A 25,732-nucleotide genomic window follows, 5' to 3' on the forward strand; every position below is an offset into this window, starting at 1 on the left:
TACTATCGTGAAGAAATGAAGTAAGATGATATCTGAGTAGTTCGCTATGCTATGTATATTAATACGAGCTGATATATCGTCTAATAAAATGTAGACATACATAGAAAAAATAAGTGTGGTCATAATGTGTATGCAGAAAATAGTAAGCAGATCGAAGTCTAGTACCGTTGTATTAGATGTAGGAGATGCATACCGGGATCGTCAAATGAGCTGAATCCTTCAGCAATAGAACAATCTGTAAGAAAAGTCTTATTGCACAATAGGACGTACTAATCACGGCGCAGCTCGGAGAACATACTCATGTTTGGTCAACCTTGGACACGGAACTGCGATTCCGGTGCGGGTACTGGCGGCGGCGTCGGCGGCGAGGCGCGCGAAGACGACGTCGAGGGGCGTGCCGGCGCGCAGGCTGGCGGCGGCGGCGGCGCACGAGGCGGGCAGGGCGCCTGTTGCTGGGTCGCGAAGGAAGAGGTCGATGTAGGCCTCGGCGCGCGGGGCGGCGTCGGGGCCGGCGGTGGCGAGCTTGGCGAGGACGTCGTCGACGGAGGGGGCGGTGGCGGCCTGCGAGGTGAGGGCGCGGTGGATGGCGTGGGCGCCGGCGGCCCAGTCGTAGGTGGTGGCAGCTTTGGTGGTGGTGGTGCTGGTGGTGCTGCTGCTGTTCGTGGGTGCAGCGCCGGCCTCCGTGGTGGTGCCGTTGGCGGCGTGGCCCTCGTCTGCGTGGCCCTCGAGCGCGGACAGATACGCCTGGCGGCCCATGAGGCGTTCGGCTTGGGTGCCGGCGGCGGCGTCGCGCAGGGTGCGGCGGTACCAGCGGGCCTTTTCGCGGGCGATCATGGCCTCAATGTCGGCGGCCTCGGCATCGCGGGCCTTGAGACGGGCGAAGAGGGCGTCGAGCGCCGCGGGGAACGAGTCTGGGTCCTGGTCCTGGTTCTGGTCCTGGTTCTGGTTCTGGTCCTGGGACGGGGTCGAGGCGGCGAGCCATGAGTCGGGCGCAGGCTCGGCGTAGCGTTTGCGCAGCGACTCGACAAGGTCGTCGTAGGTGGCCGTGTAGCGGACGCGCGCATCATGGTTCTCGTGGTGCTGGGACCAGGCGTTGCGCGTCGACTCGATGGCGGCGGCGGTCTGGGCGTGGGCGGTGTGCTGGGCTTGCAGCTGGAGCCAGGGTTCGACCATGCTGGATGAGCCTTAATCCCTGGTTGTGTGGCGATGAGATGATGGAGATGGTGGAGATGGTGATGAGAATCTGTTTGAGGTGAGAATGGCTTCAGTTGTGATGCATTGGCCAGAGGAGGCATGGAGGAAGCATGGAGGAATGGTCGTTGCGCTCTGTGAGGTGATGATGGAGTGTGGGGCGGAGTGTGGGGCGGAGATGGCTTCTCGGTTTTACACGGCGCTGGACGGATCGGTGGGCTCCACCGTCCGTTGTCACGAGTTGTTCTCCGTTAAAAACGGTGTCCCATTCCGTATCAAGACTACAATTGTTCGCAATTTACCTGGCTACCACCTAAACACCTTACTTGACATTACCAGACACCCTGCCCAGAGCTTCTCCTCCTGCCGCCGCCATGGTCCAGCAGCGACTGACCTGCTCTCACTCGCTTCCACTCTCGCTCTGCAAGGCGCGAGCAATCACGGTGGCCAGGCCGAGCATCTTCTCTTCCTCGAATCGCCTGCCGATCAACTGCAGGCCTACGGGCGCCCCGTGGTACACGTCGGCATCATCTGTCATCCATCATTAGCAGACCTTTCAGCAGATCACCCTGACGGCCAGAGAGCTGACCGCCACCCTGGGGAGAGAGGGAGAGAGGGAGAGGCAGAGACGAACAATCCTTCCACACCTCTTCGTCCACGGTGTTCATCGGCACGTAGTGCTCATCGAATACATCGACGTCCCGGTCGCACGTCGTCGTCGGCATTGTTATGGCAGAGTAGTCGAGAACATTGACAAACGTCGCGTATCCTGGCCCCCCGCCCCAGCAATGTCAGTCAAGGAACACGAGTGGCACGGGGCGGAGGTCGGGCCATCTTCCTCACCGTAGTAGCCAAACTTCTCCTGTTGAGGGACCGCGTACGGCGCAATGGGAGCAATCACCGCCGTCACAGCCTCCTGCGCGTCGGTGAGCGCCGACGTGCTGTTCCAGTAGTCCATGTACTCCTTCTGGTATGTGCGCTTCTTCACATGGAGAGCCGCTATTTCCGAGCCGCTGCTTTCCTCATATCCTGCCAGACCATACGTCCGCACAATCGGTTTCGACATGGGCTCCCTCGACAGCGCAAACGCACGAAACACGTCACGCCCACCGTCGAGCAGATACGCATGCGTCTAGCCATCATGTCAGCACGGACGAGGCCCGGCACGTGACGGACGGACGAAGCCCGGCACGGGACGGACGGACGAACGTACCGCTATTTCCATTGCGCGTTCGTGGCTCGGAGGTTCCCACGCCACAACGGTGTGGCCGAGCGACTTGAGAGTGTCGGCCATCTTCTTCATCGCGCGTTGGACTGGTGGCTGCACGGAAACGCAGCCATCACAGGCAAGAATCCCAAACACAAGAGGCTTGGGACTGTCGACCGTGTTCTGGAACAGGGATGCCCGCCATGGAAGCTCCACCACCAACGGATCATGCAGCCACGGCTGCTGGCTGAGCACGGCTTCCGTGAAGACCTTGACCGCCTCGACCGAGTGGGCCATGGGCCCGAGCACGCTCAGGACAGAGCTCTGACCGTCCATGCTGTTCGCCATGCCCTCGTACGGAAACCTGCCGCTCGACGGTCTCAGTCCGTACAGGCCGTTGAAGCCAGACGGAAACCGGATGCTGCCTCCAATGTCCGTCCCGACGCCGAGCGGGCTCCCCCGGAGCGCGAGCAGCGCGCCTTCTCCGCCAGAGCTACCGCCTGCCGTCAGCAGTCTGTTCTTCGGGTTCGGCACGTAGCCTACAATGTTGTTGAACGTTTCACCCGACATGAGCGTGTGGGGCACGCTTGTCTTGCAGTAGAGAACAGCGCCGAGCTGTCGCAACTCGCGCACGAGTTCGCTCTCGAACACCCTCTCCTTGCCGGTGCCCTTTCGTCCCTGAAAGGTGCCGATCCATCCGACGTAGCCCATGGTTGTTTCCACACCCCGCACATGGAATTGGTCTTTGAGACTGATCGGCAGACCGTGAAGAGGTCCCTTGAGCTGGCCCGTCGCCGCAAAGTACTCGTCCAGCTTTTGCGCCTCGTCCAGGGCCGCGTCAAAGAATATCTCGTGCAGGCAGTTCGTCTGACAAGCAATCGACACATTTCAGCAACTTGGCCAGTCTGCGTCAAGGGGCCATGACGTACCATTTGATGGGCCAGCGCGGCTCGGTGACAGAAAGCCTCGGCCATGTCGCGCGCTTTCCACTGGCCCTCGCGAACGTGGCGCAGAATAGTTGACACGTCGGACTCGGTCATGTCGACCTCATCTTTCGTCAGGTATTGGCGGATGTAATCGCCCGTGATATCCCGCTGGGCATCAGGCGGAGGCGGACCAGAGATCACCCAGGGAGCGGGGATCAGATCGATCACGGACTGTCGCTTCTCGGCCGCAGCCGTTCGCCAGTTTACCATGTTGCAATTCCGGCTGGTGTAAGATGAATGATGCAGTGTGACCCGCGAAGTCCCAGCTGGCTTGATGCCGTTTTAAAGTAGCACGCTGTTGAAGGGGGGAATATTGTGTGAGACGAAGCACCCGGAGCTTCGTGACCGAGACGAAGGTCAGCTCACGAAGCGGGGAAGGGCCTTGGCGTCAGCACCGCAGGAGTTGCTCCTAGCCAGCATTCTGGTGATACCCGATAACAGCGACTGCAGTCGTGGACTGACTGGACGACTGCCTCCGATGGCCCAGTGCCCGCACGTCGGACTCTGTGTGTAGACACCAATGACAGCTGAATCTGGCTGGGTCGTGCTACCGTGTGGGTGAGAACGCATCATTGGTGGCTCAACATGGGATGGTGTACACGGAATTGTCGTGCCCCAATCCCGGTCCGTTGACCCCAACTCACCATTCCAAGCGTTACAATGTCTTTTGCCTGCGAGGGAATCATTGCCTCCAACTCCAATGCCTCCAACTCCAGTGCCTCCGGCACCTCCAACATCGCTACCATCTCCAAGACTTCCAGCCCCTCCAGCTCCATAGCCACCAACGCGTCCAAATTCGAGGCCTCGCGCAGCAGGTGGTAGATAAGTGTTGGAGACATGGAAGCCAACGGCGGGGTATATTGGCAGGCCGTCGGCAGATACGCTGGACCCAATTATTGGGAGCAAAGCGGGAATCCCGATTACTTGCAGATACAGAGCCCCGTCAAAATAGCCACTAGCGCTAGATCACAACTCAAGATGATCACTTGGAGACGATGGAATCGAGATGCCCCACGGACTAGCAGCGAGTCACATGCCAAGATCCGGGGAAGCGTACGTGATGGCCATCGTTGGTAACATCTTATCAGGCACCGGGGGTTCAATATATGAACCTCGCGAGGCCACGCCCACAATGGCCTCTGTCGCTCTCGATGTACTCACTCTTGTGGACACTACTTCTCCTTCGTACTTCTGCACGTTTCTTCAGACCATATTTACATCAAGAGCTCGGGCGAGGAACGCAAGTTGCACCGCTACTCAGCCGCCATGGCATCTCTGAAGGAGGGCACCGTCGGCAACCCTGACCAGAAAGACACGAGCGAGCTGGAGAAGCTTGGCGAGAGTTACGCTGTGGAGAACCCCGGCGAGGTGTTTGACCAGAGCGAGTACCGCGCCCTGGGATGGTACGCTCTTCTCCTCCATGGCTACTGCCAGATATCGTCCATCTCGCTGGAGCGGACCTAACATGACGCATAGGATTCCTGCTGCCGTTATACTCCTCACGTTGTGCTTTGCCACGGGCGTCCTGGCGATTCCTGCCACGTTCAGCGTCCTGGGCTATGTTCCGGGACTGCTCGTGCTCCTCGGCTTTGGGGCTCTGACGACATGTATAGCTCGCTGCCGTTCCCGAAACCCCTTCACGCGAGGAAAGACTAACGTGCTGTTCAAGACTATGCTTATATCATGTACGTTATATCATGTACGTCTTCCGGATGCGATATGCCGGCATCCATAACATTGCGGACGCGGCCGGCATGGTGGGCGGCCCTGTCTTGCGCGAGGTGGCTGGCGCTCTGTCATTGTAGCCTGGACGTAAGTAAACCACTGCTCATTCTCGCTGGTCATGCAGAACTACAACGTCTCATACTAAACAGGCTGGCATCGGGGGCGGGTTTTGTTGGCCTGGCGCAAGGGTTCAAGGCCCTCTCCAGTCGCAACGTCTGTAACACCGTGTGGACGCTGGTTGCTGCCGTTTGCACTGCTCTTCTAGCAAGCATCCAGACCCTGGGAAGGGCTCACCATCTTTACCTGGATCGGCTTCGCCTCTCTTTTTACCGCCGTCTTCATCATCGTGTACGTTTGGGGAACGCACGTGCTCTGGGCTGCGCTGACCTTGCGTCCAGTATCGGAGTAACGCAAGTCGACCGACCTGCTGCGGCTCCGCAGGAGGGACCGTTTGACATTGGTGTGGTCACTATCGGTGCCCCAGCTGTTGCACCCGGGCTCACGGCTGCGGTCAATATATTCGGTCAGTCGTCTCCCTGCCTGTTACCATGCACCATGCCTGTTACCTTGCACGGCATGCTCACGGCTCACGTAGCGGCCTTCTCATCGACACCAACGTTCATGCCCGTCATTGCGGAGATGAAAGCGCCTAGAGCTTTTAAAAATTCCCTCTTCTCTTCTCAGATTGTGCTCTTCATCTGCCATGTCACAATGTCACTTGTCGTATACCTGTGCGCCGCTCCTTGTCTCCTACCCTGGTGCGTATCGGGCTAACCTCCTCGTCAGCTATTGCGGCAAATACGTGGCAAGCCCTGCGCTGGGCAGTGCAGGAGGCCTGCTCGTGAAGATTGCCCATGGCATTTCCATCCCGGGCTTCATCATGACCTGCACGCTCCGGGTCCACCTCGCAGCCAAGACCGTCAGTCAGGCCCACGGGCTGCCTCTGCGTCGCCTCGCCAATGGTGTGGGCAGTTAGTCGTCCGCATTCTCCGCCACTCCGAGCATCTGCAGAACCGCAGTTTCACTCACTGGGATGTATGGCTTTACGTGTTCCGGGACGAGCTCGGTGTCCGAAGCTTTGCTGACATGTCCGATGCAGGGGTTCCACGATCGGCATCAGCTCACTCGCGTTCATCTGCGCCGGGGCTGTCCCCTTCTTCAGCTACCTTATCGGATTGCATGGCGCCCTCTGCTTGGCGCCAACGTGTGTACGTTCTCGTCAGGCCGATGTCACTCTATCGTCTTCTGCGTGGGTTTCTGACATTGCGAGCAGCTGGTCATCCCGGCCTGGATGGGGCTTTACATGGACTGGGAGCTCCGACGCACGAGCTGGAAGAAGAGGGGTGTTTGCCATCTCTACATGTTCACGGTCATCGTCGGGCTGTTCATGACGGTCGGCGGCACGACGACCACGATACAGAGCATTGTTGACGCCTACGAGGCTGGCAGTGTTGGGACTCCCTTTAGCTGCACATGATCAGGGCTGGGACTTGGGGTGGTTGAGATGTCGGAGAGTCCGAGCTGAGAGCGAATGAATTACCAAGCGAAACTGTCTAGCCAGCTTAGTTCTTGCCCATCTATCTGGTTCCTGTCAGTTTGGTGTGAATGGGGGCAGAATACCTGCGGCTTCGAGTCACATGGAGGTCGAGTGGGCGGGATTCAGATACGCCAGTACTCGAGACTGATCAACCACACTGCGAACACCAAGCGGACGACCTTTTCACTTTGCCAGGAACGTGATCGAACAAAGGTTCATGTCGGCCAGTCTTCTATCGAATTCTCGAGAGCTCTCCCGCTTCGTTCTTCCTGGATGCATGCGTACGGCACTTGCCTGTAACCACTACCAAGCGCCATTCACGTAATGGAGAAGGATCAAGGACATGGGCTCACGGGCCTGGCTTGCAGAAACATCTTGGACGATGGAGCTAGAATGGCTAATTTTATAGTGTCTCGTTTTACCGATCGGCGAAATAGTATACTACGCCTCTATCAAGAGTACTATCCATAGGATATAGAGATCAAGACGCCTTGTGGCAAAGTTGTCAGGAGACCCTGCGGATTCGCCAAGCAGGGGCCAGCCAGGGGGGTTGGTCAAGGGCCAAGGGCTACGGGAACTGTATATATAGAGGCGCGGAGGGCCCTCCAAGCTGCGGAGGGCCAGAATTCAGACGTATTCCAACCCGCTACCCATCTTCTATCTAGCTGCGGACCACGTGCGGACGACCTCTTCTCTGTGCTCTATCCAACGCTCTGACAAGAATAGCCTCTTCCCTTACCTCGAGGTAACCCTTAGGCCGTATAGCGATAGACTATATACCCTACTCAAAGTCAGGCGCAAGAGACGCGAACGGAGTCTACACAGTAAGATGTTGGAGTATAACGAGATGTTCGACATGAATATCACTTCCATTCCCTAAAAAAGCCAGCGGGGACTATGAAGTCTTTCGGCCGGTGCGGCAAGGTCATCCTCGAAGCCCCAGTGGCTGCCCAGCTGCCTTGTTTCCATTGCCCAGCCCGTCAAGAGCGCGGTAAGGGCTGCGCCCAAAAGTCAACGAGGCAGGTAACGTCAGCCATGAGGAGGGAGTCTATGAAAGGTGAGAACAATGACCTGGAAAGGACGCGTACTTGGGTAGCAGAACTGAGAGCCATGGTTTGGACCCTGATCAGGGCGCAGACAGGCGTTTGCAGATGGGCGTTTGCGGCTGCAGCCCCTGCTGAGAAGGGAAATTTACACACACCAGAAATCGTCGGTTTTCACGCGATATCCTGCCCACCCTTTAGGTATAGTCTTAGCCGACCATGTCAACAGATGCAGAATGAACAGGCCCACTAGAAATGACGTGCAAAGCGCGCCTAACGCCATGGATGGCGGCTCCAGCATCCGGAGTGTCTCAAAGCAAGGGGTCGTCCCGGAGTTGACTCTTTCTACTCGACGAGCAGGAGTCATACCTAGAAGAAAGCAAGAGAGCCGTTCCAGAGACTTGGCGCTACCCAAGAGCAGCATCTAACGGACTGGGCACTGGCCCAGGCCTCTCTTGAATACGCCCCAACGCACATCCAAGTCAAGGGCTTCGCCCAGCACCCTACATGCCCAGCGGGACACTCACCCTTTCGGAAAGGCGAGACTTGTACGCCGGGATTCCGCAGTCAAGATGACCCGAGGCAAGCGGAACGAGAGCTGTCGCGTTCGGGCTGTCACGGCCCGAAGCCTAGGGAAGCTCTTCAACCTCGCAGAGCTCCCTACCTCAAGATCTCTCCATGTCTCGGTACACCATGGAAGAGACGGAGATCATAGAAAGAAGGCCAAAGACTCAACAGTCTAGCCCTTCGGTAGCAGGTCGGAAGGAGAGGCCCGTCTTTTTCGTACACATCAGCTGGTTTGTCATGTCCCAATTAGCACTGGGTCGTTCAGTACTTGAGCTACGAGCTGCACCCCCCTTACCTTCCCAACACTGGCCAATTTCATCCGAACCAGTTGGCTTCATCATGACCGGCAGCTTTGCCTACAACTTCGTTGACACCCTTGCCGGTGTCACTGACTTGTTGCACAACATGGCCCAAGTTCATCTGATCCTCCGTCAACGTGTGTGGCCCTTGGGGGGATGGACCCCAGAGGTATCAGTTCAACACCTTCTCCGTCTCGAGCTTCTCCGTCTCGAGCTTCTCCGTCTCGAGCTTCTCCGTCTCGAGCTTCTCCGTCTCGAGCTTCTCCGTCTCGAGCTTCTCCGTCTCGAGCTTCTCCGTCTCGAGCTTCTCCGTCTCGAGCTTCTCCGTCTCGAGCTTCTCCGTCTCGAGCTTCTCCTTGTCGAGAAAACGGTGACAGTCGGCCAGGAGCATCTCGTCACGGCCAGGGTCCTCCGGCGTGGCAACCAGATCCTCGGCGGCAAGGAGATTTCTCATGGCTTCACTATGCGATGGGTGGGGGTCATCGTACGCCGAGGGGCATTTGAAGGCGACGTGATCGCTCATGGAGTACACGAAGCCGCCGGCTCCCATCGTGATGCATGAACCAAAAGTGAGAGAGCGAAAGGGCTTCCGCACACAGGTGGTCATGGTTGATCGTAGTACTGTTCGATGATCGAACAGTAAGGCACTGAACGCAAGGGGACGAGAATCGGGCTAGGACAGACACCATAGTGTACCCAAGGCTACGATATAGCTCCTACTGACTGACTGCATCACTGGAGTTGTGGTCTCGCGAGTTGTGGTCTCGCGCGTTCTCTTCCTCTTTTCTGCATGAGAAATGAAAATCATAATTGCATATGAAATAGGGTTCAAGTGTGGATGTATGGTCAAAACGAGGTACTCTTGAATCTTCACTTCTGCGTCACTGCCAGATGCATACCCCTATATATGTATGTCACACAAGCCTCCTTTAGATGCATTGTCATCCCATCCCCAGCATGCACCTATCTCATCGCCGATATCGAATCATGCGATCCGGCGCAAACAGAACGACTCGACATCAACCAACAGTCGCCAGGCAGTCAACGCCATCCAGCACGCTCGTTACAATTGTTCAAAATGGTACTGTACACCCCGTCGTACAACCTGCTCGGATTGCACTAACTTAACACGCACAGGCCGACAAGCTTCGCACGCAGCAGGAGCTCGAGCGGCTCCAGTCCAAGTTCATCGGCACCGGCCACCCCGACACGACGAGCTGGGAGTGGAAGACCAACATCCACCGCGACACGTACGCCTCCATCGTCGGCCACCCGCCCATGCTCGCCTACATTGCGCTCGCCGAGAACGAGCCCGTGCATCTCGTGCGGGCGCGCCTCATCCGAGTAGGTTTTTTAAACGATAAGCCTTTGAGGTTTGGCAGATGATGCGGGGCTGACGTTGGGTTGTGATAGAAAATGCTGCAGCCCGCCGGTGCGCCGCCGCAGCGGGACAACGAGTAGGCAGAGGAGGGGATGATGGGGGGTGTTCATCTGAACAAGGATCGCGTGCATAGGAAGACCGGAATGGCGTTGAGGCGAACACCAAGTCACTGTAGAACGTGGGACTCACTGTACAGGGTAGCATGTGGGCATAGATACTAGGTGCCAGGGAAATCATTTCATATTCTTCATTCAACGTTATTCTTTCTCAGAGAATGTCCGCAAAGGGACCAGATTATTTGTCGTCGTCATCATGCGTAGCGCCCGCCGTTCCCCGACATGTCCACAGCCGGCGTCCCCTCGTCGCCCTCGCCCTCGCCCGTGGCAGCAGCAGCAGCAGCAGCAGCAGCAGGCTCCTTGATAGGGAAGCTGGCGCGAATCTTCCTCTCGAGCTCGTCCGCCGCCTGCCCGCCCTCCTGCGGGCCCCAGACACGCCGCACGAGGCCGCTGGCGCCATGGGGCCCGACCTCCTCGTGGGCGCGCGGGCCGACGTACCAGGTCGTCTTGTCGAGGGCGTCGTGGGCCTGGCTCGCGACGTCGCGCTGCACGAGCTTGACGAGGTAGCCCTGGGCCTGCATGCGCTTGAGCACGTCGTCGGTCGGCTCGGTGCCGACGTTGTCCTCGGCGTTGAGGCGGTGCAGGTGGCGGCGCAGCTTGGCGTCGCTGAGCTCGCCGCCGCTGAGCAGGATGATGGTGGTGAGGAGGGTGTAGAAGGCGACGTAGGCGGCCTCGGCGTCGGCGTCGGGCGTCTTGGACGGGCTCAGGATGGCGGGGGCGCGGTAGGCGGGCGGCAGCGTCGACGAGAGGACGTAGAGGCCGCTGCTCGTCTTGGCCTGGGATTGTGATTTGATGGCTGGCGAGTCAGTCAGAGGAAACAGAGAAGGAAAGGAAGAGGGCAAGACAAAGCTACCTCTGCGCTTCTCCTCGAGCGAGTGCTTCTCCCGCATCGGCAGCTCGCGCAGCTCCATGCCCCAGACGTCGCGCAGCATCCCCTGAGCAGCGTCGAACACGCGGCGAAAGGCCCTACCCTGGTCGCCGAGAACCCGCTCCTTGATGCCGTCTCGGCGGATGGGCTGGCGGGCGTAGTCGCAGGCCATGGCGTAGCGGATCAGCTTCTTGGCGAGCTGCTGGTCGGCCGTGGGTTCGGCGTCGATGCGCGAGACGTCTGCGCCGTCGTCGTCGTCGTCTGGATCTTGGTCTGCGTCTTGGTCTGCGTCTTGGTCTGCGTCTGCATCGTCTTGTGCGGAGCTCTCGCGCGTCCTTCGCTGGCGCGGTCGCTGGTCGTCATCGGCGTCGTCTACCTGTATGTCTGGGTCAGTGTGGCCGCTGCTGGGAGGTGGGGTATTGGCATACCTCTCGTCGTCTCCTGCTGCCGGCCGGCATTGTGTTTTTTTTTCTTTCTCTCTGCTTGATAAATTGAAGGAAGATGGTTCCTTGACAATCAGCAGTCAGGGAGCAGCATCATGATGCTCGTCGTCCCGTCGTCCCGTCGTCTCGTCTCGACAGTGACCGCGTCGCGCGTTGAGAGGTGTGGGGCCTCGAACAAAAGTCTTATCTTATCACTCACATGCCCCTTCCTGGGAGTACGAGGCTGATAATGCAATGCAATGAGGGTATTCGCCTGGTGAAGGCATGTAGCAGTGAAAGTTTACCAGATACTCATTTTTCGGCTGAGATAACTGAACCAATACAATAACCGACTTGAACCCCCATCACTTATGCAATTCTGCTGGCATCGTTGGCAATTCCTGTTGATTCCCATTTCTCTTCCGCCTTGGGCAGGCAAAGGCAGGGCAAAATTTCGGGAGCTCAAGGCTTGACTTGACCCTCGACTCCTGAGCCTGAGCTCTGAGCTCGACCCAACGGACAAGAAGACACCAACCAAGACAGTCCCGATGATCTCCAGAGCCGCCAAGGCCCGCGGTGTCTGCCTTCCATGCCAACTGAGGCGCCTCGCCGGCTCGCAGCCCAGGGCACCGCCGAGAATCAGCGCCCACCCCCTTCGCATCGCCTCAGCTCGCCAGCTGCGTCTCTACAGTTCCGAAACCCCCTGGGAGCGCCTCGAATCAGCCAAAGACGTTCTCGAGAAGAAGACGAAACCGGCGAGGCCTCCTTCCAAAGACGATGCCTTGGCGTGGACCGTCGAGGCTGACAGCGAGGCCGACAGCGAAGCCGCACAAGACAGTCTCGCCAATACCACTGTGACGCGGCCCCCCTCGAAAGACGACTCGCTGGAATGGCTCGACCAGCTTGAGCCCTCTGGGCCTGAAGAGTACCTCGAACCAGAGTACCTCGAACCAGAGTCCGACCGCCGCCGAGAACCAAGACGGCGCACGGCGCGCGGCGCCTCTGCCAACTACACACCCCGAGACGTCGACGCCGCGCCAGACGGCCGGCCTCCGCAGCCAGGCGAAACAAAGGAGAGGGTCCATCACGGACGCATCGGCCACCGCCGCGTCACGCTGCAGCCCGAGGCGCTGGACGTCGAGATTCTCGGCCAGAGGGCGCACACCATTGTCATGCGGGACAACCTGCGACCGAAGCCGCGGCGCGCCATCGAGGAGGCCGCCGAGGAGGCCGCAATGACCGAAGAGGAGGCCGACGCCGCCATGCGCGCCAGGGTCGACGCCCTCATGGACAGGGCGTCGCCGGACGAGGCCCTCGCCAACATGGAGGAGCTGCGCCCGCAGACGCGCCTGCTGTCGGCCAACGAGTTCTGGGCGCTGCACGACGTGCTCTGCGAGGGCTTCACCAGCGCCCAGCTGGCCCATTACGTGCGCGCCAACAAGAGGACGGCGCCGCTGGCACGGGGCTCTTCGTCGGCGGCGGACGTACGGCCGCCCCGGTCTTGGATGGCACGTCCCTATGCCCTGCGGCCTGTCGAGGACCTGCAGCTGCCCGCCGGCGCCTCGGTCAAGTCCCGTGCCGTCTTTACGCTCATGCGGACGACGTGGATGCTGGACATATGGGAGCGCGTCGAGGCTCTCAACGAGGTCGACATCGTCTTCAAGGACCCCTCCGTGGCTGCCGCTCTGCACACCGGCCGTGAGTTGTCCTGCCCCAGAAAAACACGACGCTCGTCACTCTGACTAACGACACACTCACAGACGAGGGTCTCGATCGCATCGGCCGTCTGAGGCGCGAGCTCCTCCAGGCCGGCGAGTCGCTGACCTTTGGAGACGCTTCGGCGCAGCTGCGCATCGTCGCGAGACGGGCGGCGGCCGAGGCCATCATTGACAGCATCGACGGCCTCGTCGCGGCCGTCTCGACCGAATCCTTTGTGCTGTGCCCGCCCCGGTCTGCCAAGACGGACGCCGGTGCCACCTTGAGGGACACTCTGCACGAGCTGGGACGCCTGACCAAGACGACGCTCGTGCTGGAGGACTCTGGACTGGTGCGTTCGCCTCTTCTGCCTCTGCCTCTGCCTCTGCCTCTGCCTCTGCCTCTTCTGCCCTATAGACACCCGTGCTAACGCCCTCAGGTACGCGTCAAGTGGATCAAGTCACAAAACGATCTGGAGCTGGGTGGACACCATCTCGAGCACATGGGCCACATTCTCTGGCGCCTCTTGTACACGGCGCACGCTCAGACGCCCTCGACCGCCCTCCTCGCCCAAGACTTCATCTCCGCCAGCGGCGTCCTGAACCCCGTGGCCAACGCCGAGGACCGATGGCCGTGGAAGAACAGACTCGGCGACTGGTCGCGCTGGATCCTGCCGGTGACCCGTGATGCCGACGCCCTCGTCAGCACGCAGGCCCTGGTCGATCGCCTGCCCACCATGATCGAGCGCGCCACGCCCGAGCCTGAGACGAGCAGCGACCCAAACACGCCATGGAGTGCCTTTGAGCAGAACGTCTCGACGACCTTTGGCCATGTCCTCTTCGACCACGACAACGGAACGCTCGACGTCAAGAACCTCCAGACCCAGGATGACGGAGTGGCCGTGCTTGCACCCGCCAAGGACGGCGTGTCCCGACAGCGCATCTTCTCCGCCGTCGTGCCGAGCCCCGCCGGCCTCGCCGCTCTCAACAATCTAGCGCCTGCGACCCCTGCGTCGACCACCATGATCCTCCGCTTCGCCACGAGCCCAGCCTCGACAGGCGCGCGATACCTTTTCGACCCCGCCGACGGCGCGACGCAGATCCACGCATCCACTGCTCCGGCCTCCCATCTCGAGATTCATGTCGCCGTGCCGGACGAGCTCCCCGCCGATGGCCGCCTCACCTGGGACGCCAGCCCGACGAAACACGTCCGCGCCATCTCCAACGAATCTCTCATCGACGTGCCCCTGCCAGACCGCCCCGTCGACCTGCGCCTCGCCACGACGTCCGTCTCGTCGCTCATTGATGTCGACGCCGTGCCGGCGCTGCGCGCCTTCATCGACGCCTCCCATCTCGACCTCGTCTCCGGCAACCTCCGCACGCCGCCACGCCTGTTCATCCCCGAGGACCAGCTCGCGCCGCTCGCGCAGTCGTCTGCCGAGGGCCGCGACGCCCCAAGCAGCCGCACCGGCCGCAAGCCCAAGGCCGCGGACGACGTGTTTGCGCACCGCAGCGGGTGCAGGACGTTTGAGTTTCTCGGCCTCGAGGTGCGCCGCGCCGTCGAGCTCGACTACGAGGGACACAAGCTCCGATACGCCAGCGTCGAGGCTGGTCTGCACGGCGGACGGCGCGCTGAGCTGGCGCTCGACATGGGCTTGCTTGGGAAGGGCGGCGACGAGGCGGAGCACAGGGCGCGCTATGTTGGGTTGGCGCGACGGCTTGCTGACGGGGAGCTTGTGACGTGGGCGCAGGGGGGGCGGGCTGTGGGCGAGACGGAGCTGGGGCTTGGGGACGAGCTGGTTCTGACCGGGCCTGTGGAGCACGAAGCAGAGCAGCCGGTTTTGGAGGAGAGAGTTTCAGAGGACGCAGAGGAGTCGACTCTTGGTGAGAGACTTGCAGACCATGAAGCGGAGGAGCCGCTGGGAGAGCGGCAGCAAGACGGCGAGCGGCAGGTGGCGCACGAAACGGAGCATGCCAGGGAGCATGTTCCCCGGTAGGAGTATCGGGAACCTGATGACGAGTCAAGACTGTACCATTATGTAACTCATAGATTTCTGTATCATCTGTACATCACGCTGTAATTATATCATCATACGACGACGAGCACATGGCGAAGACTGTCAAGGGGGCAGATGAAGCCGCGCTCCAAGTTGGCCAAACACAAGTATCATCCAGAAGACTCTTAACTTCGGAACCTCCTCCTATATCATGTCTGAATTGAAAGCTCTGGAATTCTTCTATTTACCAAATCATCGGTGACACTTTCAGAGCAAAGTTATTTCTATTCGTTTTGAGCTGGTGTAAAGTACGGGAGAACGGTTCAAATTGAGCTCACCTCCGAGGTTATGGCCTTTTCCCCCCTTGCCTGTGAATTGGTCATCTTGGTTTCAGCTTTACGTGATGTCTCACGACCAACGCCTTATTCGACATTGACATTTCACGCCTACTGTACCTTTGCCTTTCGTACCACGCAAGACTTTGGATGTCGTGGTTGTGTACCTCGGGAAATGTCATCATTAGTCTCTTGCACTCAGACCCGACGACTGAAGGGCCCGTCGGATGGGCTACCTTCTGTCGGGGTAGGCATCCTGACTGACGCCCTCACAATTTCGGATCGGTGTGGCTTTCAAGGTCACCTTCACGACAGGCAGCCCACATGCCAGCCACTGGCGGCTCTCTCGTTTCGACATACTGGGTCGACTCTTCGCTGATGTCTCACTTCAACAACAAGGTGTGGCGAATCTTGGGTCGGCCGTGGCCTCGAAGATTGTGCTTCCAAGGGATGACGATGGGGAGAATGGAAAGGTAGACATGTGACCGCTGGAAGAAGGCCACTGAGTGCTTGCCGTCAAATTGACGGTGAGGTCGAGAGTGGCATCGAGCAGCTCAGGTGGCATCACGCCAAACGCAACCACTGCCATATTGCAAGTCACCAGGATCGCGGCATGAGCTGTGCCACTTGGACCAAATTGTATTGACAGCTCGGACACCACGCTGGAGCGTCACACTCACTACGCTTCAACGTCACTCGGCAATCGAACACATCACCAACAAAGGAACCAATGGGGGGGAATCACTTCTAGGGACTCTATTTTGTTGTACCAAAGCACTTTTCATGAGAGATTCCGGCGACGCAGAATAAAAACTGATCCCTTCCTCTCATAACGTGCCCCAAAAACAACCGAGTCCTCACGCATAGCAAAGGAGAATCGTAGAGTCGTAGAAGTGAGCGCTTCCGATCGTCCAAACGTCATAAGCCGTCTTGCGACCCATCATTTTGATTTCGATGGGAAGACCGCTTATTTCTTGGCGGCCTTGGCAGCGGACTTGGTGACCTGGAGGGTAGAGTGTGTGAGCAGAGGCATGGACGAGGAAGGGGAAGCAGTAAAAGAACATACCTTGCCAGCGGCGCCAGTGGACTTCTCGACGGCCTTGATGACACCGACAGCGACGGTCTGACGCATGTCACGGACGGCGAAACGACCCAGGGGAGGGTAGTCAGTGAAGGCCTCGACGCACATGGGCTTGGAGGGAATCATCTTGACGATGGCGGCGTCACCAGACTTGATGAACTTGGGGGAAGCCTCAACGGACTTGCCGGTACGGCGGTCGATCTTCTCGAGAAGCTCGGCGAACTTGCAGGCAATGTGGGCGGTGTGGCAGTCGAGGACGGGGGCGTAGCCGGCACCGACCTGACCGGGGTGGTTGAGGACGATGACCTGGGCGGTGAAAGAAGCGGCGCCCTGGGGGGGGTCGTTCTTGGAGTCACCGGCGACGTTGCCACGACGAATGTCCTTGACGGACACGTTCTTCACGTTGAAGCCGACGTTGTCACCGGGGAGACCCTCGGAGAGCTGCTCGTGGTGCATCTCGACCGACTTGACTTCAGTGGTGACGTTGGCGGGAGCGAAGGTGACGACCATGCCGGGCTTGAGGACACCAGTCTCGATACGGCCGACGGGAACAGTTCCAATACCGCCGATCTTGTAGACATCCTGAAGGGGAAGACGCAGGGGCTTGTCGGTGGGACGCTTGGGCTGCTCGATGGCGTCAATGGCCTCGAGGAGGGTCTTGCCGGTGGACTTGACACCCTTGGCGCCCTCCTTCTCCCAGCCCTTGTACCAGGGGCAGTTGGTGGAGGGCTGAAGCATGTTGTCGCCGTTGAAGCCGGAGATGGGGACGAAGGCGACAGTCTTGGGGTTGTAGCCGACCTTCTTGATGAAGTTGGTGGTCTCCTTGATGATCTCAGTGAAACGCTCCTCGGACCACTTGGTGGTGTCCATCTTGTTGATGGCGACGATGAGCTGCTTGACACCGAGGGTGTAGGCGAGCAGAGCGTGCTCACGAGTCTGGCCATCCTTGGAGATACCAGCCTCGAACTCACCAGTGCCGGCGGCAATGATGAGAATGGCGCAATCGGCCTGGGAAGTGCCAGTAATCATGTTCTTGATGAAGTCACGGTGGCCGGGGGCGTCTGTCTAGCGTCAGTCTCTGGTTGGCTGATCGCGGGTTGGGCCCTCTGAGCTCAAATGTTGATTTCTCAACACCAAGACTTCAGAATTCTCCCAAATCACCAGAATTTGTTTCTTGAACTCACCAATGACTGTCACCATGTATTTCGGTGTTTCAAACTTCCACAGTGCGATATCAATGGTGATGCCACGCTCACGCTCGGCCTTGAGCTTGTCAAGAACCCAGGCATACTTGAAGGAACCCTTGCCAAGTTCGGCGGCCTTGTGGGTGTTAGTGGGGTCCCGGGACAACGGAGAGAGCATAAAAGAATGGAATCAAAGGGGAACAAGGGGGAGACAATGGCTGATCGTCATGGACAATCAAACCGTCCTCAATGAGGTTGGTGGTGATGATCCATAAGATCAGCCGGGGATAGCGTGTGGCGCGTGACCGGGGCATGCAGAGCCGAAACAACTGGCAGCAGGGTTTGAACAATCTGTAAAACGTACCTTCCTTGTAAGAGGGAGTTAGCTGAGCGTTCATACAAGTGAGATGGAGCAAACTGAACAAGATTGTGGTGATGGAGAGGACGGAGTTGTGGTGTTGTGGAGAAAGTGGGGCCGGACGGTGAATGTTGGTAGTTCGGCCCCAGGTGGGGCAAAATCACCCCGCCATGACCGAAAACTGCGCAAAATCACCGCCAACCCGTCGGAAACCATGAAAACATGGTATTTTCTTGGAATCAAAGGGAATTATGTGTAGATTCAAGCAGGGGTTCCACTTATCTCAAACTTCTCAATCGTACGCTTGTCGATACCGCCGCACTGGTAGATCAAGTGACCGGTGGTGGTCGACTTGCCAGAGTCGACGTGGCCGATGACGACGACGTTGATGTGAGCCTTCTCTTCCTTGCCCATCTTGACGATGTGTGTGATTGAGGAGGTATGTGTTGGTTTTGGGGTGTGATAGTCTGCAGGAATATCGCGTTAGTCGTCTGTCTCCGGCTCTAGTATTGCCGTCGTCGTCGTCCGGTGGAAGCGCGTAGTTGCCACAACAGAGGCAGAACCACGACTTTGGTTGTCGTAACAGGTTCAGATGATGAGAATGTCTGGGGCTGAAGACGAGTTGCTGGCACTTACTTAGCTGGCAGAGAGGGAGCTTGTCCTGAAGGTATGCCGACGAGGGGGGAAAACAGGAAAGAAGAGGTTGTGTGCGGAGGGGTGGGAGGGGGATTATAAGAAAGAAAAAGGAGGGGCAGATAGAGGGGCAGAAGCCTGGTTTGTTTAGTGAAGAGTTTTACAATTTGTGTGGGTCTGACCATGCAGCTCGTCCAACAACACTTGGGTTTCGCCCTCCCATCCACACCAGCACCAGCGCCTTTTCGAGCCGACACCAGCCAGATTCAGACTGACACGCGCCGCCGCCCCCCCTCGAGGTACAAAGGTGCCCATGCAACACACAGACCAGAGCCCGTCGAGCCCTCATGCCATGCCCACAGAGGAAATGTGTAATACCTTGGGAGCCCTACCTCACTGTCATCGAGCCCGCGCCCACCAGACATCATCACGTCTTGGGCGTGTCATCATGCTCTGGGCTACGGAGCATTGGGCTACGGAGCATGGAGCACAAGTCACTGTACACTGCTGTGCTGTCGTCGATTGTGCTTGTGCGCGCTTACATTTACTGGCGGCCATTCTCTCGACGACTGCATGGAGGGGACGGCATCATCATGTTGGATGGAGACGGCGACGACAGGTCATGCATGCCACATAAATTTCGCAGGCGCTGACATCACATAGCCCAAACCCGGACGATCTACGTTAGTTTTTTTGGTGGGGTACTGGGAGGCGACGCCGATAGCCCTGTGCGACACACACACACCCTGACAACAAGATTTGTTCGCTGGTTTTGTGCTGCCGGGGGTGCTTCCTCCACCCGAGTGGCGTGGTCTATTCTGGCGGCGGTGGCGGCGACCAGGGTGCGCAAAGTTGTTGGCAGAGCAATGGCTTCGGCTTTGTCGACTGGAGCGGGAGCGCATCCAGCAAGGTCGTCAGGAATGAAGCAACACGAGTCGAGAGTTTCATCAACACGATTGAGCATCCCCCCTCGAGTCCCTTGCTGTGTGCGATGGCCTAGGACAAACCCACGTCATCCGGCCACCACTCCGTACAGCTTTCATTCACTCTCTTCGATCACGCTCTCGTCTTCCTCCAGCGCTGAGCGTCGCGAGGATGGATGCCTTGGCGTGAGTCAGACCGTTCCGGCGCATTGCGACGGCCATGGTTGGGCTGGGAAGCACCACGGCTGGGCCAGGCCGCCCCGAGTTGGGCAGGGAGGATGGAGATGGAGGGGGGGAGGCCTGGTCAGCCCTTGCATTTGCCGCCCTCCACAACAGACAGCTCCATTTTCCGTCTAAGCGCCCGAGATAACGAACAAGTGGTCGCAACGCGCGACGCATCACTGCCTGGAAGCGAAATGAATGCTGAACGAGCTGGCTCTGTGAGAGTGCGGGATGGTCTCGATACTGCGACCACACGTTGCGTTTGTTGCAGGGGCGATGCGTTCCGGGAGGCCAAAGGATGCCTCATACTGCATTCAATGCAGTCGGCATGTTCCTCATCTCTACCATGAGCAAGAGTCCCTGCCATGAACAAGAAGCTCCACAGCATTGCAATCTCGGGAAGTGCCTCCATCGACGGCGGATCAGCGCGAACAATTGTCGCGATGATGGCGATGATGAGGGGCGGGGCAGCCGCGGGGTAACTTCAGCCATCATCGCACCCAAGAAACGCATGCACCTCGTGTTGTCGCCACCAAAGGAGTTTTGTCTGGCCGTTGCATCGCCACAGGGAGGATCCTCATTCGAACACATCCTCCCATTCTGGAACGAAGCCTCCGTCGCACAACCGCTGGCGTGACGAACCGTGGTCCCCTCCCTTATCCCGAAAACAGCGCTGCCTTTTTTTTTTCCTCTCTCTCCCCCTCTTTTCGTTGTCGTCGGGCGAGCCAGGGGGGGGTGGCCACCCTGGTCGGGACGGGCGCTGTCCAGATCCCCGGACACATGTCGCAGGTCGCATGCCAAGCATTCACTGTGAGAATTCACACGGGTTGGCGGTTCAGGTTCTTGCCACTGTGCACGAACGAGGCCCGCACACGTCAGCCACATGTCGCAGTATGCAATATACGATGGGGCATCATGTTTGTCTTCGTCGCAGTCGTTCAAGGGATCCATTCACCGTCTGGCGCGGGCGGCAGATCTGCCGAGGGAGGCTCTTGCCAAGGACGTCGCTTTTGGACATGACCAGGATCATTCTGAGGCGTTCCTGGATGAAGCATCGAATTGGACAGTTGTAGAGGGCCGCGGTGTCAAGGCATTCACGCCTCAGCGGTCGGACCAGTCTATTCGATCGGTGGCTAGTCTGCAAGCTTCGCCCTCTGGAGGATGCTTCAACGGTGGCTTAAACACTCAAATTCCTATCCATGACCTCCACAAAGCGTGGCTGCTACTGAAGCTCACCATCACCCAAAACTTGCTTCATCTCAACGTCAAGGCGTCAGTAACACAAGGCAGCTGGCGATCTTGGAGCCACGCGACGTCTCTTGAGTGGCAGAAACTCGGGATTAACTCAGTAAACTATTTCGGGTCTTCCCAATCATATCGTCCTATCCACTGCTTTGTGACACTTTTTTTTGGCGGCCACAATGGGTTGCCCATCTCAACATTCGTGACAGGACCTGGGCCGTGTCCAAGTGGCGCCAGCTGGCGGTCCAGAAGCCACGTACCTCCCACCTCCCATCACGTGACGGCCAACGCGCACCCGCCAAATCATCGACGGGATCCCCTGAAGCTGATCTGTCCAGACAGACCATCAACGACGACCTTCCACTCGCCCTCGCCAAACCTGTCGCCCACCATGAGCTACGGCAAGAAGGACGAAGACGCCGAACTTGGGCTGGTCAAGGTCGACAGGACCCAGGTTTTCCAGGAAGGTGAGCGCGCAATTGGCATCCCCTCGTCCCCCTCCTCCTGGGGCCCCTAGCTGGGCCAGTCTGGCTGATACCGCCTTTAGCACGACTGTTCAACAGCTCCCCCATCCAGCCGCGACGATGCCGAATCCTTCTCACCAAGATTGCCCTCCTCCTCTACACGGGGGAGAAGTTCCCGACGAATGAAGCCACGACCCTCTTCTTTGGCATTTCGAAGCTCTTCCAGAACAAAGATGCTAGCTTGCGACAGATGGTCCACCTTGTCATCAAGGAGCTGGCGAACTCGGCCGAAGACATTATCATGGTGACGAGCACCATTATGAAGGACACCGGAGGCAGCACCGAGGCCATTTTCCGCCCCAACGCCATCCGTGCTCTGTGCCGCATCATCGATGTACGAACTCGATGCAACCGCCCCTACGTTGAGCGCCGGTGGGGAGCTCCCAGCTAACGTGTGCTTTCCCAGGCTACGACCGTCCAGTCCATCGAGCGTGTCATGAAGACGGCCATTGTCGACAAGAACCCCTCCGTAGCCTCCGCCGCTCTCGTTTCCTCCTATCACCTCCTCCCGATCGCCAAGGACGTCGTCCGCCGCTGGCAGAGCGAGACGCAAGAGGCCGCTGCCACGACCAAGTCGTCCAGCGGCTTCTCCCTCGGCTTCTCCTCCTCCCATAACCAGCTCCCCGTCAACAACTCGACCATGCCGCAATACCATGCCATCGGTCTCCTGTACCAGATGCGCATGCACGACCGCATGGCCCTCGTCAAGATGGTGCAGCAGTTTGGTGCCGCCGGCGCTGTCAAGAGCTCGGCCGCCATTGTCCTCCTGGTCCGTCTTGCTGCCCAGCTGGCTGAAGAGGACGCGTCTCTGCGCAAGCCCATGATGCAGCTCCTCGACGGATGGCTGCGCCACAAGAGTGAGATGGTCAACTTCGAGGCCGCCAAGGCCATCTGCGACATGCGGGATGTGACCGACGCCGAGGTCTCCCAGGCCGTCCACGTCCTCCAGCTGTTCCTCACCTCGCCCCGCGCCGTCACCAAGTTCGCCGCGCTCCGCATCCTCCACAACTTTGCCTCGTTCAAGCCCAACGCTGTCAACGTGTGCAACCCCGACATTGAGCTGCTCATCTCCAACAGCAACCGCTCGATCGCCACCTTTGCGATCACGACCCTGCTCAAGACTGGAAACGAGGCCAGCGTGGATCGCCTCATGAAGCACATCTCGAGCTTCATGTCGGAGATTACGGACGAGTTCAAGATCACCATTGTCGAGGCCATCCGTACGCTCTGCCTCAAGTTCCCCAGCAAACAGGCCGGCATGCTTGCCTTCCTCAGCGGCATTCTTCGCGACGAGGGCGGCTACGAGTTCAAGCGCGCCGTCGTCGAGAGCATGTTTGACCTCATCAAGTTTGTGCCGGAATCAAAGGAGGATGCGCTGGCCCACCTCTGCGAATTCATCGAGGACTGCGAGTTCACCAAGCTGGCCGTCCGCATCCTGCACCTGCTCGGTCTCGAAGGTCCCAAGACGTCCCAACCGACAAAGTACATTCGCTACATCTACAACCGTGTCGTTCTCGAGAACGCCATTGTGCGCGCCGCCGCCGTCACGGCCCTCGCCAAGTTTGGCGTCGGACAGAAGGACCCCGAGGTCAAGCGCAGCGTCGACGTGCTGCTCACGAGGTGTCTGGACGATGTGGACGACGAAGTCAGAGATCGTGCTGCTCTCAACCTCAGTCTCATGCACGAGGACGACGAGCTCGCGACGCAGTTTGTCAAGAACGGTAAGCCAGACGCTGGTAACGAGGTGGAACCACAGACTAACAAGTCACAGACAGCATGTTCTCCCTGCCGTACTTTGAGCACCAGCTCGTCATGTACGTCACGTCCGACGACAGGTCGACCTTTGACGACCCCTTCGACATTTCGAAGATTCCCGTCGTCACCAGGGAGCAGGCCGACGCCGAGGACAGGACCAAGAAGCTCACGGCGACGGCCCCCTCGCTCAAGCCTCCCAAGGTCGGCCCCACCAAGAGCGCGGCATCGGGCGCCGAGGCGGCTGCGTCTGCCTCGGCGGCCGCGCAGCGGTACGCGCAGGAGCTCATGGAGATCCCCGAGATGAAGGAGTTTGGCAGCGTGCTCAAGTCATCGCCTGTCATTGAGCTCACCGAGGCCGAGACGGAGTACGTCGTCACGGTGGTCAAGCACATTTTCAAGGAGCACATTGTCCTGCAGTACGAGGTCAAGAACACGCTGCCGGCGACGGTGCTCGAGAACGTGTCGGTCGTGGCGACGCCGGCCGAGGAGGAGGAGCTCGAGGAGGTGTTCATCATCCAGGCCGAGAGCCTCGCCACGGACGAGCCGGGCAAGGTGTACGTAGCCTTCCAGAAGGTCAACGGCGAGGGCTCGCTGCCCGTCAGCAGCTTCTCCAACATTCTCAAGTTCACGAGCAAGGAGATTGACCCGACGACGAACGAGCCGGAGGAGACGGGCTACGATGACGAGTACGAGGTGTCGGAATTTGACCTCGCGGGCAGCGACTACGTCGTGCCCGCCTTTGCCGGCAACTTCAACCACATCTGGGAGCAGGTGGGCGCGGCGGGCGAGGAGGCGGAGGAGACGCTGCAACTGAGCGGCATGAAGAGCATCGCGGGTATGTTGCTGGCGCCTCGACGGCGTGTGACGATGGACAAGATGCTGACAGACTGCAGACGCGACGGACCAGCTGGCCAAGACGCTGTCTCTACAGCCACTGGACGGCACGGACGTGCCGGTCAACCAGACGACGCACACGCTGAAGCTGTTTGGCAAGACGATTGCGGGCGGCAAGGTGGTGGCGAACGTGAGGATGGCGTACTCGTCCAAGTCTGGTGTGACGACGAAGATTACGGTGCGCAGCGAGGAGGAGGGCGTGGCGGCGCTGGTGATTGCCTCTGTCGCGTGAGGGGCTTCGGCTGGCGTGTAGGAGAGCGTGGGCGTGCAGGAGAGCGTGGGCGTGTAGGGGATCGCGCGCTGCAGGGCGTCGAAGAGGGAGCCAGACGAATCCAGGTGGCGGCGATGCGTACCAGAAGCAGGTTGACCCTCGGTATCAAAAGGGTGGTCTGGGAAAAGCGTCGTGATGGAGGTGGTTGTGTTGGAGTGAAGAACGAAGCTGTCATGAGCGTCTTTTCGCGCAGGGAAGCCGTTGTCCGTCTCGTTTCGATCTTGTGATGCGTCACCGTGACCGAGAGTCTTGGCTCCACGGTGGTGTCCCAGTGTCCAGTCCCAGTCCCAGTCCCAGTCCCAGTCCCAGTCCCAGTCCCAATCCCAATCCCAATCCCAATCCCAGTGTCCCATGCCCCATGCTGTGACCTGTTGTCGTTCTCGAACAAGTACGACAAGAGGGTTGTGTGGGGTGACGCCAAGCCCGGACCGGGACATGACGTCGACTGTCAGTGGCTGCGGCTTCCGCTGGGTGCCCCTGCCCCAGGGCCTTGTCCAAGAAAAATGCACGCGCGACAGGACACGCCAACATACACATGTCAAAAGGAGCCCACCACCACCACCTCTCTCGTCAACCAACCCAACCTCTCCCCCCTCGGTCCAGCCCACGCTGCAAACTGCGTCTGCCAACACGTCGTGAGTATGGCCCCGAAGCTCTCGCATTCAACCCTCTTGTTTCTTTTCTCTGCTAATGTCTTGTCTCGCTGCAGACTGTCTCGCCAGGTCGCGCACCTCGAACACCCCCCCCTTACAGCTGTCGAGAACTCAGAACCGCATCCATCAGTCTGCCCCGGGCAGCCAAGCCGACAAGATGGTCTACGTTCGCCAGGAGTTCCTGCCGAACCTCAAGGAGTACAAGTATGCGTCGGTCGACCAGTCGTTGACGTCCAAGTACATCCTCAAGCCCTTTTACACCCACTTTGTCATCAAGCTCTTCCCCATGAGCATGGCGCCCAACCTCATCACGCTGTCGGGCTTCAGCTTCATCATCGCCAACATCCTGACGCTGCTGTGGTACAACCCCACGCTCGACCAGGACTGCCCTTCGTGGGTGTACTACTCGTGGGCTGCGGGCCTGTTCCTGTACCAGACGTTTGATGCCGTCGACGGATCGCAGGCGTAAGTGTGCCGCCTCCTCTGCATAGGCCCGAGGAGGAGACCCACTGACACATGGACACACCAGGCGCCGCACCAGACAGAGCGGCCCTCTCGGCGAGCTCTTCGACCACGGCGTCGATGCTCTCAACACGTCGCTCGGCGCCCTCATCTTTGCTGGGT

The 25,732-nt window shown here is 59.0% G+C and overlaps 10 protein-coding genes across 10 annotated transcripts in view; 5 read left to right on the forward strand and 5 right to left on the reverse strand.

Moving 5' to 3' along the window:
- Nucleotides 1-273: 273 nt before the first annotated feature.
- VDAG_02552 (uncharacterized protein) lies at nucleotides 274-1,173 on the reverse strand (the record flags this gene model as incomplete). Its single annotated transcript, XM_009653205.1, has 1 exon — nucleotides 274-1,173. The coding sequence occupies one exon, from the start codon at nucleotides 1,171-1,173 to the stop codon at nucleotides 274-276; it is 900 nt and encodes a 299-aa protein (XP_009651500.1).
- A 418-nt stretch (nucleotides 1,174-1,591) lies between these two features.
- Nucleotides 1,592-3,594, reverse strand: VDAG_02553 (acetamidase; the record flags this gene model as incomplete). The annotated part of the gene is made up of 5 exons (XM_009653206.1): nucleotides 1,592-1,722; nucleotides 1,826-1,960; nucleotides 2,035-2,323; nucleotides 2,405-3,265; nucleotides 3,328-3,594. The coding sequence occupies 5 exons, from the start codon at nucleotides 3,592-3,594 to the stop codon at nucleotides 1,592-1,594; spliced, it is 1,683 nt and encodes a 560-aa protein (XP_009651501.1).
- Nucleotides 3,595-4,044: 450 nt separating this feature from the next.
- On the forward strand, nucleotides 4,045-6,644 carry VDAG_02554 (uncharacterized protein; the record flags this gene model as incomplete). The annotated part of the gene is made up of 10 exons (XM_009653207.1): nucleotides 4,045-4,202; nucleotides 4,611-4,787; nucleotides 4,861-5,069; nucleotides 5,166-5,196; nucleotides 5,259-5,322; nucleotides 5,375-5,457; nucleotides 5,508-5,632; nucleotides 5,705-5,840; nucleotides 6,021-6,317; nucleotides 6,530-6,644. The coding sequence occupies 10 exons, from the start codon at nucleotides 4,045-4,047 to the stop codon at nucleotides 6,642-6,644; spliced, it is 1,395 nt and encodes a 464-aa protein (XP_009651502.1).
- A 2,083-nt stretch (nucleotides 6,645-8,727) lies between these two features.
- VDAG_02555 (uncharacterized protein) lies at nucleotides 8,728-9,162 on the reverse strand (the record flags this gene model as incomplete). Its single annotated transcript, XM_009653208.1, has 1 exon — nucleotides 8,728-9,162. The coding sequence occupies one exon, from the start codon at nucleotides 9,160-9,162 to the stop codon at nucleotides 8,728-8,730; it is 435 nt and encodes a 144-aa protein (XP_009651503.1).
- A 380-nt stretch (nucleotides 9,163-9,542) lies between these two features.
- VDAG_02556 (splicing factor 3B subunit 5) lies at nucleotides 9,543-10,016 on the forward strand (the record flags this gene model as incomplete). The annotated part of the gene is made up of 3 exons (XM_009653209.1): nucleotides 9,543-9,641; nucleotides 9,693-9,899; nucleotides 9,969-10,016. The coding sequence occupies 3 exons, from the start codon at nucleotides 9,543-9,545 to the stop codon at nucleotides 10,014-10,016; spliced, it is 354 nt and encodes a 117-aa protein (XP_009651504.1).
- A 230-nt stretch (nucleotides 10,017-10,246) lies between these two features.
- VDAG_02557 (uncharacterized protein) lies at nucleotides 10,247-11,378 on the reverse strand (the record flags this gene model as incomplete). Its single annotated transcript, XM_009653210.1, has 3 exons — nucleotides 10,247-10,848; nucleotides 10,906-11,296; nucleotides 11,349-11,378. The coding sequence occupies 3 exons, from the start codon at nucleotides 11,376-11,378 to the stop codon at nucleotides 10,247-10,249; spliced, it is 1,023 nt and encodes a 340-aa protein (XP_009651505.1).
- Nucleotides 11,379-11,890: 512 nt separating this feature from the next.
- On the forward strand, nucleotides 11,891-15,033 carry VDAG_02558 (uncharacterized protein; the record flags this gene model as incomplete). The annotated part of the gene is made up of 3 exons (XM_009653211.1): nucleotides 11,891-13,040; nucleotides 13,103-13,389; nucleotides 13,477-15,033. The coding sequence occupies 3 exons, from the start codon at nucleotides 11,891-11,893 to the stop codon at nucleotides 15,031-15,033; spliced, it is 2,994 nt and encodes a 997-aa protein (XP_009651506.1).
- Nucleotides 15,034-16,335: 1,302 nt separating this feature from the next.
- Nucleotides 16,336-18,405, reverse strand: VDAG_02559 (elongation factor 1-alpha; the record flags this gene model as incomplete). The annotated part of the gene is made up of 5 exons (XM_009653212.1): nucleotides 16,336-16,371; nucleotides 16,435-17,510; nucleotides 17,634-17,769; nucleotides 17,940-18,001; nucleotides 18,294-18,405. The coding sequence occupies 5 exons, from the start codon at nucleotides 18,403-18,405 to the stop codon at nucleotides 16,336-16,338; spliced, it is 1,422 nt and encodes a 473-aa protein (XP_009651507.1).
- A 2,997-nt stretch (nucleotides 18,406-21,402) lies between these two features.
- On the forward strand, nucleotides 21,403-24,416 carry VDAG_02560 (coatomer subunit gamma-2; the record flags this gene model as incomplete). Its single annotated transcript, XM_009653213.1, has 5 exons — nucleotides 21,403-21,478; nucleotides 21,559-21,869; nucleotides 21,942-23,256; nucleotides 23,307-24,125; nucleotides 24,184-24,416. 5 exons carry the CDS (start codon nucleotides 21,403-21,405, stop codon nucleotides 24,414-24,416), a joined length of 2,754 nt encoding a protein of 917 aa, XP_009651508.1.
- An 849-nt stretch (nucleotides 24,417-25,265) lies between these two features.
- The window catches only part of VDAG_02561 (choline/ethanolaminephosphotransferase), a gene marked incomplete at both ends in the record, with an annotated part of 1,421 nt that continues 954 nt past the window's right edge, over nucleotides 25,266-25,732 (forward strand). The window contains 2 exons of the mRNA XM_009653214.1: nucleotides 25,266-25,573; nucleotides 25,638-25,730. Coding sequence (XP_009651509.1) covers nucleotides 25,266-25,573; nucleotides 25,638-25,730 — 401 coding nt within the window. The remainder of the gene's footprint in view (nucleotides 25,574-25,637; nucleotides 25,731-25,732) is intronic.

This window comes from Verticillium dahliae, genomic scaffold, assembly GCF_000150675.1.
Source record: "Verticillium dahliae VdLs.17 supercont1.4 genomic scaffold, whole genome shotgun sequence".
NCBI lineage: Eukaryota > Fungi > Ascomycota > Sordariomycetes > Glomerellales > Plectosphaerellaceae > Verticillium > Verticillium dahliae.